The sequence below is a fragment of the Psammomys obesus genome, unplaced genomic scaffold (assembly GCF_907164565.1).
Source record: "Psammomys obesus unplaced genomic scaffold, mPsaObe1.curated_primary_1811, whole genome shotgun sequence".
In the NCBI taxonomy this organism is placed as follows: domain Eukaryota; kingdom Metazoa; phylum Chordata; class Mammalia; order Rodentia; family Muridae; genus Psammomys; species Psammomys obesus.
In genome coordinates, this window is record NW_026585698.1 from 2,362,814 (window position 1) to 2,380,271 (window position 17,458).

Genomic DNA, 17,458 nt, shown 5'->3' on the forward strand with positions numbered 1-17,458 from the left:
TAGAGATCCTCTACTTTATTGGTAAAAACACTAGTCATATATTATTTGAATACAGGCTGCGGTTAACAGGATGGAACTCACACAGCAAGAACAAATGACTTCTCTGGTATGCAGATATGCATACATCATAGACAATAGGATTCTGCTACTATACTATTTCAAGTTACTTTTAAAAATAGAAAGTGCTTTTTAAAATATATATATTTACAGTTAATGAACAGCCTCCAACCATCACTAGAATAAAGAATTACTTTATACAGGAGATATATTTTAAGAGGAAAAAGCATTTCATTGGTTTATTTCAAAGAAATGTGCAGACACGATAGCAATGATTGGAAGATGCTTGAACAATGGCACCATGAAACAATCATTCAGCTCATTACTGCATGTGTTGGTGTGGTTAAAGCACCAGGAACTGTGTAGGGTTAACACTGTGTGTCTTGGCTTTTACATCTTATTGCAGGAACTTGTTAACATCCTCCTCATAGTAAACAAACTGAGTGTAAAGCACCGAACCCTGGTTCTAGCACGGCCCACACCTAACCAAGAGATTCTTTGTGTATCTAAAACTAGAAAAGTTTTAATTTTGCTGAAAATCTGCACCTTCTACCAATTCTCAAAATATAGTCACAGTTAAGTTCCCACCCCGTTTTTTTTTTTTTAATTTTTATCTCAGAGTTAAAATGGGTAAAATGAAGATACAGTAAACAACAATATGACTTTCTTTTGAACAGCACCGTAAAAACTACAACGAGCTAGCAAAGGCATTATGGGAGAAAAGCCTCTAGACCCAATGGTTGTAGGGCCCTGCAACATGAGTGAGAGCGTAAGGGGACACAGTGACGATATTGTCATGGGTTAGAGTGGAAGCAATACGAGAAGGAATTTGGTATGACAAAGTGGCTTCGGTGGATAAGTCAGGGCCCTCGCGATCTGCGGGTTTTTTCTTTATATCTTTAGATTCATACTTCATCCTATTGATATCAAAACCATGTCTGGGCTTATTCAGGTTTTTGTGCTGGTAGAATACGAGGGCCACACGAAAAGGGCAATATCGGTTAGGACACCTCAAGGAGGTGGTCGCGTGAAGCTCTCTCCGGGCACATTCAATCAGCACCGAGCCGTGGATGGGTGCTATCGCCACTCCACCAAAGCTGGGATCAAAGTAGATCTCCTCGCTGTCTGACCAAAACTCATCAATCTGAGGGATGTTATTATCCTCGTCGGAGGACAGGTCATCTGACAGAGGCTTATCTGCTTCAGGGTGCAGCTCATCTTTCACCTGACAGGAAGCCAGTTTATGAGGAGAGCTGAGGAACGGGGGCTGCTGGTTTGACAGATTAGAAGTTAGCTGCTCGGGCGGACTAGCGACGGGCTCAGAATGAGCAGGGGGATCTGCTGTGGGAACAGATTGGTGAGGAAGAGGAGCCACTTCACCAGGCTGTGCAATCCCAGCGCCCTCCCCAGCAGCTGCATTAGCACCACTGTGTGTCCCAGAAGGCATTGCGCCGTGGAGAACGCTACTTGTTTCTGGAAGCCCGCCTGAGGCTGTTTTATTGTACATACAGGTAGCTGTTTTCGTGGAGGAAGCCACCAGGGGACTTAGGTCTGTAGATTCTTCTTTCTCTGGGTGCGTAGTAGATGAGGCCGATGGACAGCTTTTAGTGTTGTCTGAACCTTTAAAAATAAAATGCCGTTCAGTTTCAAAATGCTGTAGGTTCACTGTTGGCTCACAAAGTTACAACAAACGTGAAGACAAACATAAAAGCTATTTGGCACCTGTCGGTTTTCAAAAATTATTTTTACATGATTTTATTTTTTGCCTCCTGGCGTTAGCTCCTGGGTAGGCAAGCATTCTATTACTTGCTGTAATTAGGCCTGTAAAAAGCTTTCATAACAGTAGCAAAATTATAGTGACGAAGGAATAACAAAAATAGTTTTAAGATTGGGGATCCAAAATGAAGAATTGTATTAAAGGGTTGCAGCATTGGGAAGGTTGAAAACCACTGAGATTGACGGTGCTGGCCTGGAACCACGCCTCTGTCTCCTAAGTGCTGGGACTAAAGGCGTGTGCCTCTCTGCCTGGCCCTTTTCACTTTTTAAAAATGTGTCTTGGGTACTGGAGAGATGGCCCACAAGTTACAAACACTTGTTGCTCCGGCAGAGAACTAGGTTTTGATTCCCGGCACCCATGAGGAAACTCACAATTGTCTGTAACTCCAGTTCCAGGCATCCAACGCCCTCATCACCAGGCAGGCATGTGATACACAGGCATACACAGAGGCAAAATGGAGGTCTGAAGCAAGGTCCTTACAGTATGGGCTGGCCTGTGGTTTACAGAGTCCTCCTGTCTCAATACCGAGAGCAGAAGCAAAAGCCAGAATACCCAGCCCTCTAACACGAGTTTTAGGGTCTGCTTGGGAATGAATCCCAGGCCTTCCCACACACAGTCATGTATTCTCCCAGGGAGCTATATTCCAGCTGCTTGTACTTGTTCATACAACAGTTTTCCTGAAAGAATTCTTCCTCTTTAAGAGCAGCCAGTGCTCTCAACTAGTGAGCTATCTCTCTCCTGTCTCTCCTCATGTTTATTCCAAAATTAAAGAAACCCCTGAACATTCCACTATGCTAGAAGCTATCAAAAACAATTAGATCCATGACAAACATTTCTAAATCAGTTTGAAAAATCTTTACAAATTAAAGACAGGAAAATGAACACTGAGGCACTTTAAAAATAAAAATAAGTGTGCAGAGGAAAAGGAATAAAAAAGGCGCTATAAAAGAAATTGTTGGCAGTGGTGGCATATACCTTTAGTCATAGTGCTCAGGGGGCACAGGCAGGCAGACCTCTGAGGTCAGGACCAATCTGTTTATAGAGAGACCTTGTCTGGAGGAAGGAAGGAAGGAAGGAAGGAAGGAAGGAAGGAAGGAAGGAAGGAAGGAAGGAAGGAAGGAAGGAGAAGAAGAAAGAAAGAAAGAAAAAAGAAAGGAAGGAAGAAACTATTAGAGTCATTCATAGAAAAAAGAAATCCTCATCAAATGTGGTGGTGCATGCCTGTAATCCCAGCACTTTGCAGGCAGAGGCAGGAGGACCTCTGTGAGTTTGAAGCCAGCCTCGTCTACAAAGTAAGTCTAGGACAGCCAAGGCTACACAGAAAAACCTTGTCTTGAAAATGCTCCCCCCACAAAAAAAAAAAAAAAAAAAAAAAAAGAAAAAGAAATCCATAGGAAAGTTTTTAGAAGTAACATTGGAACAGATTAGTATTCTCAAATCTGCTGAATAAAGGAGGGTGATGAAATTTACTTTCACCACCACACCCAGCTCCATAATTGTCCCTTCACCAGGAAATCCGCAGGAAGCATTAAACACTATGCACTTCAAGATGTAAAGATAATTACACGTTGATACAAAAGGTATTTAGTTAAAAACCAGAGAGAAGATGGGCAGTGGTGGCACACACCTTTAATCCCAGCACCCGGGAAGCAAAAAACAGACACATCTCTGAGTTGGAGACAAGCCTGGTCTATAGAGTGAGTTTCAGGACAGGGCTACACAGAGAAACCCTGTCTTGAAAAAGAAACAAACCAACCAACCAACCAACCAACAAAGAGATAGTGTTACTGCAATGTTACTAAGCAAAACCAATCTCACAGAAAAAGGAGAAGTCAGACTTGACCAAGTCCTCAGACCTAACAGCAGCGTAAAGAAAATGGAAGGTAAAGCAACAATCTGTGGGTGACGAGAAAGTGGATGAGTTGAGGCTGAAAAATTAGAAATGAAGTAATTTCCCTGGGCATGTGACAGGAGAAAAAAGAAAATTGAAACCTGGCAGAGTAATAGTGACACATGCCTTTAATTCTAGCGCTCTGGAGTCCAAGGCTACAGAGAAAGCCTGTCTCGATGGAGGTGAGGAGGAGAGATGGGACAGAGTAAGTTCCAGGACAGCCGTTGCTACACAGAGAAATCCTGTCTTAAAAAAAAACAAAACAAGAGCATGGTGGGCTTGGTGGCACACACCCACCATCCCAGTGCTCTTCCAGGTAGGCAGAGGCAGGCGGGTTGATGTGAGTTTGAGGCCAGCCTCGTCTACAAAATTAATCAAGAGAAACCCTGTCTCTAAAAACCAAAAAACATAATGCAGCACAACAACAACAAAAAAAAAAAAAAAAAAAAAAAAAGAAAGAAAGAAATTGAAATTGAAGCCTCTCTGGAGCTAAGCAGCACGGCTCACCTGGGCCACCCTTACTGGCGGTGGAGTTCCTTCTCGTTCTGAGGCCAGCAGCGGCTGGTTTCTTGTTCTGCTCCATCATTTTGGCCCTCTTCTTTCCACATCGAGGAACAGGTTCATTGAAACGTAGTTGCTTCTTCCTGGATGGGCCATTGACTTGGATGGCCCCAGATTGGATCTTGGCTTCCATCCCTTCCCGAGAGCCAAATTCATCAGTGTCTGCAAGCCGGTGTAGTGGGAGGATGTGGAGCTGCTCATCCTTTGGAATATTTGTGTCACGGCCATCTTCTCGAATCAAAGTACAAACCTAAGGGACAGAGAGGAGGAATAGGCATGTACTTACTTCTTCAAGCTATGCCTGGCTTCAGTTATAGCAGGTGTGGTGGTTTGAAAAAGAATGACCCCGCCCCCCCCAGGCTCATATATTTGAAAGGGTCTATTAGAAAGCGTCTAGGCTCAGCTGACCTGAAACTCACTATAGACCCCCAATGGTATAGAACTCAGAGATCCAAGTGCCTTAGCCTCCTGATTGGTGGGATTAAAGGTATGTGCCATCATGTCCAACAGCAAATATTTCTTCTATATGCACACCTTAATATCTTACAATAAGTCAATAATATTTTCAACACAGTTACATTTTAGGAGCACATCTAAAGCAGAAAGGACGAAAGCCACTTGAATACACACCACAGTGCTTCCATTATTCATGTTGTGAATGTCCCTGTGAGAATGGGCACAGAAATCCATGCAGCAGGTGACACCAGAGAAAGGACGGCCTTTCTTGGTACCAAGTCGACAGTCTCCAGCCACATCTTCATATTCCACCTTAAAAAACAACAAGAAAAAAAAAAAAACAGTAAAATATTTTTTTTTTTTTTTAAAGATTTGTTTCATGTACGGGTGGGTTTGACTGCATGTGTCTGTGCAAAGCACGCATGCATGTTCAGGTGCCAGAACACGGCAACAGAGCTGGAGTTAGGGACAGTTTTGAGCCGCCTAGCTGTGCATGCTGGGTACCAAACCTGTGTCTACAAAATGGCAGCTGGTGTTCTAAACCACTGAAACCATCTGGCTAGCCCAGATTTCTTCCCCACTAAGTTTCTCTGTCTGAGTTTGGTTTCGTCTGTAGATATATGCAGATATGTACAAGTACCCAGGTAGGGCAATAAACGTGTATTGAAGGCTGGCAGACAACTGATGGATAGAGGCACTGGCTGCTGCGGCTGGCGACCTGATAGGAACCAGCAGCAAGCACGAACCCCACCCCCAACAAACACAGTGAATACACTAACCGCATGTAGAGTTGTAGGTGTTTAAGAAGCAGAATATGGCCAGGCGTGCTGATGCTCACCTTTAATCCCAGTCTCAAAAAAAATGTACTCATTCTATGAACTATTACAGAAAGTGAACTTAGACACCTTTCAGTTTTGAAAGGCAGCTAGGCCTGTCTCCATATGCCAGCGTACTGGTTTCATTTTTTATTGTACACGCACGACTTGTCTGCCTGTAGATATGCAGCACATCATGTACATTCATGTGGTGCCCGAAGAAGCAAGAAATGTCATTGGCTACGATCCCTGAAAATGAAGTTGCTGTAAGCCACCATGGAAGGGTCAGGGAAGGATGAGAATGCTCTGTGGAAGCAGCAGGGGTTCTTCTTTCTTTCTTTCCTTTGGGTTTTCAAGACAGGGCTTCTCTGTGTAGCCTTGGCTGTCCTGGACTCACTTTGTTGACCAGGCTAGCCTTGAACTCACAGGGATTCGCCTAACTCTAACTCCCATAGTGCTGGGATTACAGGTGTGTGTTATTCTTTTTTTAGAGACAGGATTTCTCTGTGTATCTGTGGCTGTCCTGGAAGTCACCCTCTAGACCACGTTGGTCTAAAAACTCAGAGATCTGCCTGCCTCTGCCTCTAGAGTGTTGGAATTAAAGGTGTATGCCACCATTGCCAGCAAGGAATTCTTTCTTTGTGGTCGGCTGAGAAAGAGTTTCTCCAGGTTGGCCTTGAACACAGAGATCTACTTGCTTCTGCAGGGCTTCCAAACACTGGGCTCTCAATTAGCTGGCACTTTTAACCACTGAGACATCTTTCCAAACCCACTTTATTTATTTTTAAACAAGATTTCTTATACATCAGGCTGGAGTCCCACCTAGTTCTGTTTCCCCTACAGTTTTGTTCTGGAGATTCTACAGATTGTTCTGGGCAGTTCTGGAGATTCTAAAAAGGATAGCAAAGCATTACCTCTAAATTACATACCCCACTTTTGCCTACACTTATAATTCAATTAGTGAGACTACAAAGTGAAGTTTAGGCTACATAGGAGCACATGAGGCTCCCTTGAAATCCAATAAGAAAACTCTACTTGAACACTTTGGATATTAGCATTTGGGCTCAGAGTTTAAGGATGTTTCATGTGCAAGCCTGCACACTGGAGTTTGCATCTTAGCACCCATATAGAAAACCTTGTTTCTGGAAGATGCTTATCCCAAGGAGAATGGAGAGCTGAAGGAGGATCACTTGGGTTTGAGGGCTTTCAGTATATGTGAGAACCAAGTCAGGGAAGAGACCCTGCCTTAAAGGCATAGAACGCTTAAAGATTTTTTTAAAATATTTATTTAAAGATTTATAATATACACTGTTCTGCCTGCGTGTATGCCTGTACTCTAGAAAAGGGCACCAGATCTCATTATAGATGGTTGTGAATCACCATGTGGCTGCTGGGAATTGAACTCAGGACCTCTGGAAGAGCAGTCACTGCTCTTAACCTCTGGGCCATCTCTCCAGCCCTGAAAGAAGATTCTTGACCTCATTTTCTGGCCTACACATGTATTTACACACAGGCACATAAACTGACAACTATTGTAAAAAGAGAGCACATATTTAAGATCAATTTTGAAAAGCTATTAATAATAACTTTTTTGACATAGAAATTTGAAGTATTCTTAGGGTCATTGTAAAAGGTTCTAAAAAAACATACTTGATTTTGATAAGCAACTGGAGCCATCTGCTTATAAAGTGGAGCCAATTCTGTAGCCAAGTTCTGTAAATTCTCTTCAAGCTTTTTTTCCTACAGTAAAAGATAAGCCACGTAAGGTAACTTCAAAATACTAAAATACAGTGAGTCACAGGTATAAGAAAATTCCACTTCAAATAATTCTGTGATGCGGCCGACATGCAGTTCACACATACAATGGGAAGAACAGAAGATAACTGTTAATCTGAGCCACTAGAAGTTGTTATGGTCTACCTGTGCCGTTTGAAATGGAAACTGTAACATTAGAAATCTATATAGTGGCCCGGCGTAGTGGCACACACCTTTAATTCCAGCACTTGGGAGGCAGAGGCAGGCGGATCTCTAAGTTTCTAGACAGACATTGTTATACAGAAAAACCTTGTCTACAAAAACCACCAAACAAACAAACAAATCTATATAGTGAAGGCTATACTCTTGATAGAATAAAAGACACACCTACTCATGATTTTAAGATTAGAAAGGAAAACACATAAAGTACATTATGTAGCATTTTGTCCTGGCCATTTAAAATAAGCATGCCTGTGAGCCTAACGCTTGGCAGTCTAGCCCAGGAAGACTGAGTTCAAGGCTAGCCAATGTTCCATTAAAAGATGCCATATCTTTAAATAAGGCAACGGAGACTCTAATGAAATGGTCCAGCCCTTACTGCTCTTTCAGAGGTGGTGGATTTCACACACACACACACACACACACACACACACACACACACACACACGGACTGATAATCGCTACAAAATGGGGAGAGTTGAGAAATACTAAGGAAGATGATGATTAATACAATCACAAAGAATCTATGCTAAACAGACTTGCTTGCAATTCCAGCACATCAGGAAAGCTGCATTTGATAGTAGCGCCTGTTTTATTATGAGCAAAGCAGTGTCAAAAGTCAGAATGAGTGATTTATTTATTATCTGTCCGATAGCCCTGTGATAAGTAACTGCACTTTACCACTAAGCCATCTTTCTGATGACATTATTCAACACTCAGGAAATTTCAAACCAACATTCCCAGTTTGCGTTGAAGAACTGTCTCAACTGACTTCATCTGATTCCGCTATTAAAAAAAAGACAGGAGTAACAAACACCATTTTTTTTTTTAACATCTCCAACCAACCTTGGCAAGCATTCAATCTCTGGACCACAGTTACTAACTAACTAACTACCTAACTACCTAACTAACTAACTAACTAACTAACTAACTAACTAACTAACTAACTAACTAACCCCGTGCTAAACTGTTCTTAAAGATAGCCCATTTGAAAAGCCTTTTGGCTAATTCCAAACCATAACTATAAAAGGATCTGGAGAGATGGTATTAAAGGAGTGTACTTATTCCACTTTCAAGCATTCCCTAGACATTCCCAAATTCCTGGCTTTGGCTTACAGAGCAGCTGATGCTCACAACTCCTTCCCTTTGTTGGTGGGGTTTCAATTATACTGGCCTCACAGTTCCTGAGTTGAGTCCAGCTGTCAACGGGTGTTATAAGCAGTTATAATGTTACTTATTATCAAGAATAACTAACATTTCCAGGCAGTGGTGGCACACACCTTTAATCCAATACTCGGGAGGTAGAGGCAGCTGGATCTTTGAGTCTGAAGCCAAAAGGGGAGGGAAAAAAAAAAAGAATAACTAGCATTAAAGTATTAAGATTAAAGTATAAAAAAGAAATTGTTATGCCAATACCTTTTATAACATGAACAAATAATTTAGTAATATAGGACAAGATCTCACTGCCTTGTTTGTTTGGTTTTTTGAGATGATATCTCACTATATAGCTCTGCCTGGACTTGAACTCAGAGATCTGCCTGCCTTTGCCTCCCAAGTGCCAAAGGTATGTGGCACTACACCCAGCCTTAGCCAGATTTTTTTTTTTAAGGATTTATTATGTATACAATGTTCTGTCTGCATGTACACACGTATGCCAGAAGAGGGCATCAGATCTCCGTATAGATGGTTGCAAGTCACCATGTGGCTGCTGGGAATTGAACTCAGGACCATTTGGAAGAACCTTCAGTGCTATTAACCCCTGAGCCATCTCCAGCCCCAGATTTTATTTTTTTTTTAAGATTTGTTTATTTTGTAGATGAGTGCTCTATCTGCATGTACACCTGTATGCCAGAAGAGGGCACCAGATCTCAGTAAAGATGGTTGTGAGCCACCATGAGGTTGCTGGGAATTGAACTCAGGGCCTCTGGAAGAGCACATATGCTCTTAACTGCTGAGCCGTCTCCCCATCCCAACCTGCCAGATTTAAGGGGCACAGATGTTCTGAGGATCCTGCTCCAGGTTACAAGACTGTACATCCTTTAGCAAAGTTTTATACTTATCTGCAAATATCCTTCATGAGACTTATGCTGAAGTACCTTCAGCTGCAGTTACTATAGGGATTTTTCTTGTGGTTATTACTGTCAGGTATCAATTAAGTGTGATATATAAACATTGGTTGACCCCTGCCATTTATGATGTTTCCTATTTACCTTACATTAAAAGCATTGACTCCAATGTGCTAAATTAATGTGGTTTCCTTGAAGATTTAATCTCAATATAATTTCTATTTCTTTGTTTTCAATAATTTCTATTTCTATACGTTACAAATGATTGACCTATGGTTTCTTCCTTTCTTTTTTTGATTTTGGTTTTCAAGACAGGGTTTCTCTGTGTAGCCCTGGCTGCCCTGTGCTCACTTTGTAGACCAGGCTGGCCTCGAACTCACAGGCACCCGATCACCCCTGCCTCTCCAGGTGCTGTGATTACAGGGTGAACCACCGAGCACAGCCTGACCTATGCTTTCAAAAACATGCTTTCTGGGAAGCAGAAGAGATGGCCATGCTCAAGTAACAGCTTATACAGTTCTAGCAAGTCAGTGAAACAGCAGGAACTCTAGTCTTTCAGTTTGATTTCCTAAAACATGATTTCACTCTGAAGTCTTGACTGGCATGGAAATTGCAGTGATCTTCCTGCCTTAGCCTAAGATTACAGGTGTGAGACATCATGTTCAGTTTAAGAAATAAAGTTCAATGAAAATATTTTGATGCATTAGAGAAAGCCATTTGTACATATAACTAGGTGAAATACTTTGCTCATAATAGTTAAGTGTAGCTGGTTAGTGAAGGTAATGGAACCATGTTTGCAAAACACCATTTCTTATATGAATAATCTTTGCCCTAATAAAATACAAAACATTCCCACACTGAACCTGTTCAGTCAGAAGCACCCCCCCACTTCCCATTTTCCAGTTCAACAAGAAGGACTTGTAAGTCCATGCTTCAACTTAAAAAACCCCTGAAGAGTACATTTGACTAATTTCTCTGCTTACCAGGGCCTTGTGTTCTGGAATGATCCGTCTAGGCTTCACGGGCTTCACACGGCTTCTTTTTTCAGAACGTATTCCAGTAATTCTCTTGTAGTAGTTCTGTGGGTAGGAAACTTTCTTAGTTTTTAAAATGTTGGCAAGTGGGTTTGTTCGACTCTGGCTGCCCATAACACCTAAGTTCTTTTAACAATGGTGCCCTCTGGTGTTGAGGAGTAGGAAGACAGACCCATAGACAACAGAAATAGTTGAGGTCTTGATATATTTAGAATCTAAGTAGTTACATACATATTTTACTGATTTATGATTGTTTTTTAATAACTAATTTTGTCTTCAATAAGCTTTTTAGGAACTGTACATGGTTTCATACTGTAGACGGTGCACTGTAAATTAAAAAGCAAACTCACGTTTAAGGGATAGTTTGGAGCAAGTCTGAATTTTCTGGGGTTTGGGCTTCTCCCAAACTTACAGCCGTTGAAATACATGCTCCACGAACAGCCAAAGGAGAAAGATGCTCCACATGTCTTTGGATTGAGGCCTTGGCAGGTGCAGGTTCGACTGGAAGATGGTCAGCAGGATGTTAGACAAGGTGATGGAGAGGCAGGTATAGTGTGTACAGGTTATAATATTTAACTATTGCCTTTAACTCTCTTCATTAAGACACACCCTCGCTGTATCTAGCCTCAAACTTACAAGCAGTTCTCTTCCTTCTGAATCCATTCTTGATTCTTATTTAACTAAAACGATTGTTCAAGGTTCTATAGCCAAGCCAATGGAAAGGCACACAATTAAAATCCTTTAACAGAAATGAAAATAGTTTCATTTCCTCTTTGAACCCTCGCTCCTTTATTTTTTTTTAAGATTTACTTATTATTTATACAATATTCTGCCTGCATGTGTGCCTGCACACCAGAAGAGGGCACCAGATCTTATTATAGATGGTGGTATGCCACTATAGGGTTGCTGGGAATTGAATTCAGGACCTCTGGAAGAGCAGCCAGTACTCTTAACCTCTGTGCCATCTCTCCAGTTCACTTTAGCTCCTTTTTTTTTCTAATATAACAAAGTCATAATTTTTTTTCAGTAAATATACAATCCTGTCAGTTTTAATGAAAAGACTTATGAGGATTACAATAGGAATAATGAAAAGAAAGATTGTGGTGCTGGGCATTGAGCCCAGGGCCTTCCACAAGCCAGGTAGGTACATAGGTACACCACCCACAAGATACTCCTCAGCTCAGTGTTTAAATGTAATGAAAATGTTACAAAATTTACAGATCAAAACCATTTCTTAATTTTAGATGTGAAAGGCAAGACAATGATATAACACTATAAAGAGGGCTGGAGAGATGTCTCAGAGGTTAAGAGCACTGGCTGTTCTTCCTAAAGGCCCTGAGTTCATTTCCCAGCAACCACATGGTGGCTCACAACCATCTATAGTGAGATCTGGTGCCCTCTTTTGACAGAATACTGTATTAAAAAAAAAAAAAAAAAAAAAAAAAAGACTCTAAGGAGAGATAGGAGGTACTGCAAGAGTTGGAAAGAAGGAAAAGTAGGACAGATTCCAGTCCAAAGGGTCAAATTAGTCACGGAAGGAAACTAAACTTGATAGACTAGTAGAAATGTTCAGTTTTTAAAATGATATGGTAAAGTGTTAAGATAGGATATTTTCATGTTTTTTTTCCTCAAGACAAAGAAATTCATCTAATTGATGAATTTAGAAGATTAAACAGGGTATGAACTTTTGGGAAAGTGACTTGACATGCTTATTATTACAAGCCATAATAAAATGATTAGCAAATCTTAATCCTTAAAGAGATTAAAGGATAAAGTAGTCATCTACTAACTACTATGATACAAATTTTTTGTAATTCCAACACAGTGGACTAAACCCAGAACACATATGGCAAACAATCTACCACTCAGCTATGCCATTCATTTTACACTCTTGGGAAACAAGAAATTGAACAGATGAAGGACAGCAGCACATAATTCATACCACCAAGAGGCAGGAAAATTGGGAGTTCTGAACTACTACGTATTCTCTTTTTTTAAGAGTCTGCCTCAAAAAAGAAAATGGAAAAGTAGCCCTTTAGAAAGGACTGGCCTTGAATTATTATCTCACAGTGGTCTGAAGGGTCAGCAGGGGTGACAGGCCATGAAGAAGAATCACTTAAGATCCAGACTTACAGACTGCCAGGGTAAGACTCAAAAGAAATAAAAAGGAACGACACCAGTTCTGAGCCATTTGGGCCAGAAAAGATCACCAATCATGGGAGTAAATCCCACTGGCGTCACTGCTGTAGTGACTGTATGAGGAAGTCTTCAAACTCTGAAGAGGGAACTGCTAAAGAGCCTTTCCTTATACTCTTTAACAAGGAGTTGGATAAGATACAATGCAAAAAAAAAAAAAAAAAAAAAAAAAAAAAAAAAAAGAAAAAAGAAAAAAGAATGTCCTAGGTTTTGAAGGTGTATATATGCATGATAGGTATACAGGCTGACTGAGGTGAAAAAGGCCCCAAGTTCAACCACTAAGACCCACCCCCAATAAGTTGTAAAGTGGAATTGTTTTTTATTGGTGTCTAGCCTACATGTATGTCTGCGTGAGGGTGACAGAAGCTCTGGAACTGGAGTTACAAACAGGTGTGAGCTGCCATGTAGTTACTGGGAATTGAACCCAGATCCTCTGAAAGATCAGTCAGTGCTCTTAATTTTTGAGCCATCTCTCCAGCTCTGCAGAATGCTGTTAAATGCATTTAAAATGGAGAAGGAAGAGGAAATAACAAGAGGTCTTACTTAGCAGTCTTAGCTAGCCTAGACCATTGTGAAGAGCGAGCTGCCCTCCTGCTCTGAAGGTGTGGAGCACCGCACCCGGTAAAGGCTGGTTTTCCTTTCACAGAATGTAAACGTCCTTCACTCGATAGTCTTAGTGGGCACACATTTAGCACACACAACAGAGAAGGGAAAGTCAAGGCAGAACAAAGCAGAGCTGATTACTTTTCATTGAGGGTACATCTTCTGTCAGTGGGATGCCCGCTGTAACACCGTAAGTTCTCCGTGAGCTCTTTGTACAGGCGGTCAGCCATCAGGCGAGGGATGCCTTCCCACAGCAGGATGAGCACGACCATCACAGCTGTCTGACAGTAGTGGCCTACTCGCACTCGGACCAGACAAAGGACCTTCTCTTCAGGACCACTCCTTCTAATCACCTGAAGGCGAAAAACAAACAAGCAAAAACACAGAATGTATTCATCTACACAAGCTTTACACATTGGAAGGCCAGACTTCTCTTTTTCTTTTTTCCTTTTTTGAGAAGGATATCATATAGCCCAGACTCCTTATAAAAAAAATAAAATAAAATGGAAAAAAATTTTCCATTAAGATTTATGTATATGGTGTCTTAACTGGGTACATATAGCACTCGATCTTGGTAGTATCAGCTACATGAAGTTTTGGAACTCCATGTGGGTGCTAAGAACTGAACCTGGGACCGCTATAAGAACAGGAAGTGCTCTTAAATACTGAGGCATCCCTCGAGCCCTGGAAACAACCTATAGTCATCAACTTTTTACACTGGGCAGGCAAACTTGCTAGACAGCCTTCCTGTGTCACCCATGATGACTTTTAACTACTACAGCCAAGGGGCACTATGTCCAGGAAAGCTGCTTTAGGTTAAGGAGTCTATAGTGAAAAACAACTTAAACACATTAGTCAGGAACTGTGTAAGGTCTCAAAATACTGCAGGCCAAATATTCCTATAGCTACCAAACAGCAGGGCACTTGTCCGGGTTTCATGGAGCTTCAAATAAAACCCTAAGAAACCTGTTTGATTTTAATTAATTTAATTAATCTAGTTAATAGAGAAATGGAATGATCCAAGGAGAAGATGACCTGTAGAGGAACTTTTATTTGCCTGTTTCAGTTGTTGTCTGGGAGGCTTACTGCCTCCTTCTGCTAACCTAGGCCTAGCCCTGGAAGCTTCTAGCCTCCATACAATCTAGCCTAGCCTAGAATGTTTTCAGCCTCTGAGACTTACTGCTCAATAAGCTCACCCTTTCTAGTTCTTCCTGAGCTCTGAGCTGGCTGGTTCAACTCAACTGTTCTTGTCAAACTCCTCTCCCTGTTGACTTATTCTTTTCTTAAAAAAAAAAAAAAAATTTAATTTTATGTGTCAGATCACCTAGAACTGGGGCTAATGGACAGTTATGAGCTGTCATGTGGGTGCTGGGAATTGAACCTGAGTCCGTTAAGGAAGAGTAAGCCAGTGCTCTTAGCCACTGAGCTATCCCTCCAGGCCCCAGCTGACTTATTCAATTGACTTTTATCTCGGCCTCTGAATTGCTCTGATGGCCTCAAACTATCTGCAGCAATCTGCTAAAATTTCCTGGCTCCTTCTCATTCTCTTGTTCTGTTTTCACCAGTGTTCTTTCTCTGCAACCTGTATATTACTCCTGGTAAAACTATCTCTTGCTCTCTGCATTGCCCCTTAAGTGGCTTTCTTTTCCTCTCTCTTCAATGACCTGCACTGTAAAATGTTCAGACTTTTTGGTTGGGCCATTGCTCAACTGATGGAGTGCTCACCGAGCATGCATGAATATCTGTGTTCAATCCCCAACAGCACACAAACCCAGCATAGGGTAATACATGCCTGCAAGCCCAGCATCCCTGAGGTGAGGGCAAGAGAAGCAGAAGGCCACAATTATCCCTGGCTACACATCTAGTTTGAAGCTAGTTCGGATATAGAGGAGACCCTGAATCAAAGAAATAATAATAAATAATAATAATAATAAATGTTATCATGTAGATGTCCTCATGAGATGGGATGGAAGGGTTAAGTTTTGCTTTGAGCCTACCATCAACACTGACAGCCAGCTAGATGTGGCGGAGAATGACTCTAATCTTAGCATGTGGAGGGCAGAGGCAAGTTGAGGCCAGCCTGTTCTTTAGTAGGAGCTCCAGGCCAGCCACAACTACAGTGAGGCCCTGACTTAAAAACAAACAAACAAAACAAGCAAGAGCGAAAGACTTAAGAGTATTCTTGTTTTTCAAGACAGGGTTTCTCTGTGTCTCCTTGGCTGTCCTACAGCTCACTCTGTAGACCAGGCTGCTTTTGGCTCCGGAGTGCTGGGATTAAAGACGTGTGCCCCCACTACCCGACCCTGGCAAGACTGAGAGTTTAATGCATGGGACTCACATGTTGCAGAGCATTGGCTATTTATAGCTATCTTCTTGCCAACAAACACGTGCCACAAAATATGTGCACCAACACCCAGCCAATCACTGATGTCCACTAATAATAAAAGTGCAAATTATATGTACATTGTATATAAATATAAAAATGTAAAAATCCGGAAGGCAGGACCAGCAAGGACGTTCCGCATATATGAGCACCTGAGATGGCTTTTCCTAAACCATTATGTATTTAGGGTTGGTGGCATACACATTTAATCCCAGTGCTCCTGGTCTATAAAGCTCCTGGCCAGCTAGGGGAAACTGTCTAAATTATCCTAGTAGTAGAGTACTTTCTTGGCATGTACCAGCCAAAGTGTGATCCTTTGCCAAAGGGAAAAACAAAAAAACCCAAGCCCATACCCTACCATATTCTCCACACCACCCTCACAAATACGAAGGTAAAAGAAATCCCAACAGAAAGGCTAAAAAGAACAAGATACAAAATACCAAAATAGGAAGAAACTGAACCTTGGGCACATTACACACGATCTGAAGACTGCCAACAAAACTCTAGCGTGAACACAAAGCCAAAGGTCAGGCAGTTCCACCTGAGGTTACAGATGCACTCTCCCTCCTCTCGTAGTAGGGACTGTATCGAGGATGCAGTGGGATGAAGGCAATCAACCTATCACAGAGCCATACCCTTAGCCAGAGGTTAGTCCAGGAATCGAGGCGCAGACACTTGTAAATGGTGCTAGTTATATACAGTGAGTGTGCTTTCTAAAATGTCTGAGCTGGGCATGGGGGTACAACACACACCTGTAAGCATACGGTTATTGTGTAATTCAAATGCTGATTTCTGTATCCCCCATATCTGGTTGCAAGCCTTGCTCTGAGAATCTCCTGTTCTTAGTGTTGTATAAACTCTGTTCCCCAGGGGTCCCCTGATAGGGTAATAAAACAGCTTACAGCCAATCACTGAGCAGGGGAGAGAATAGGGCTGGACTTCCTGCCATCCAGGGGAGGATGAGTTAGAGGATAGGAAGCAGGGGATTCAGTCATGGCAGAGGCCCAGGTGGCATCAGGAGAGAGAGCTCAGCAGGAAAGCTACAAAGTGCAAGTATCCTGGGATGTATGCTGGGAGAAAAACAAATTAGCACAAAGGGTTAAGAATACAGTAATATCTGCTCAGTTATTGTGTCGTGAAGCTTATTATTAAACAAATATAAAAGAGTCTCAGTTATTTATATGATAGCTGGGTTAACAGAGAAACGAACACAGTTTCATAAAAATAACTAACACACCTGTAATCCCAACACTTTAGAGGTTAGGCAAGAGGAACAGGAGTCCAAAGACATCCACAAGCATTGCTACATGAGGCCAAAAACATATGCAAAGACGCAAAAAAAGATAGACATAATTAGTGAATTTGGGTTAACTGAAAAACCAGCTCCTGGTTATTACAGACCCACACTGATAAGTTTCTTTAACCTTTCTCTAGTAGCACAGAGAATGTTCTCCACTGTTTCAGGTTTTTGTTTGTTTGTTTGTTCTACTGCAGCAGTTGAGGCGCCTGAGCCAGAGGCCAGCACAAACACTTGTTAAATGATTAAAAACCACAAAGTCCAATAGAGTTATATTTCAAACCCTAAAGTTGATAGTATTCAATTAGAACTGAGCAAATAAATTATCAGACTTTAAATTAACCATAT

At 41.6% G+C, this 17,458-nt stretch overlaps 1 protein-coding gene across 2 annotated transcripts in view; it reads right to left on the reverse strand.

Annotated features, from left to right (window-relative positions):
• Window positions 1-784: 784 nt before the first annotated feature.
• Window positions 785-17,458, reverse strand: part of Tet1 (tet methylcytosine dioxygenase 1) — a 66,300-nt gene continuing 49,626 nt past the window's right edge. The window contains exons 6-12 of one of the 2 annotated variants that reach the window (XM_055598854.1): window positions 13,572-13,783; window positions 10,982-11,132; window positions 10,581-10,676; window positions 7,208-7,297; window positions 4,917-5,054; window positions 4,233-4,536; window positions 785-1,677 (exon numbers count right to left, since the gene is read on the reverse strand). In XM_055598854.1, the coding sequence (XP_055454829.1) occupies window positions 785-1,677; window positions 4,233-4,536; window positions 4,917-5,054; window positions 7,208-7,297; window positions 10,581-10,676; window positions 10,982-11,132; window positions 13,572-13,783 (1,884 nt within the window). The remainder of the gene's footprint in view (window positions 1,678-4,232; window positions 4,537-4,916; window positions 5,055-7,207; window positions 7,298-10,580; window positions 10,677-10,981; window positions 11,133-13,571; window positions 13,784-17,458) is intronic. The other variant, XM_055598855.1, reaches the window with a different exon arrangement.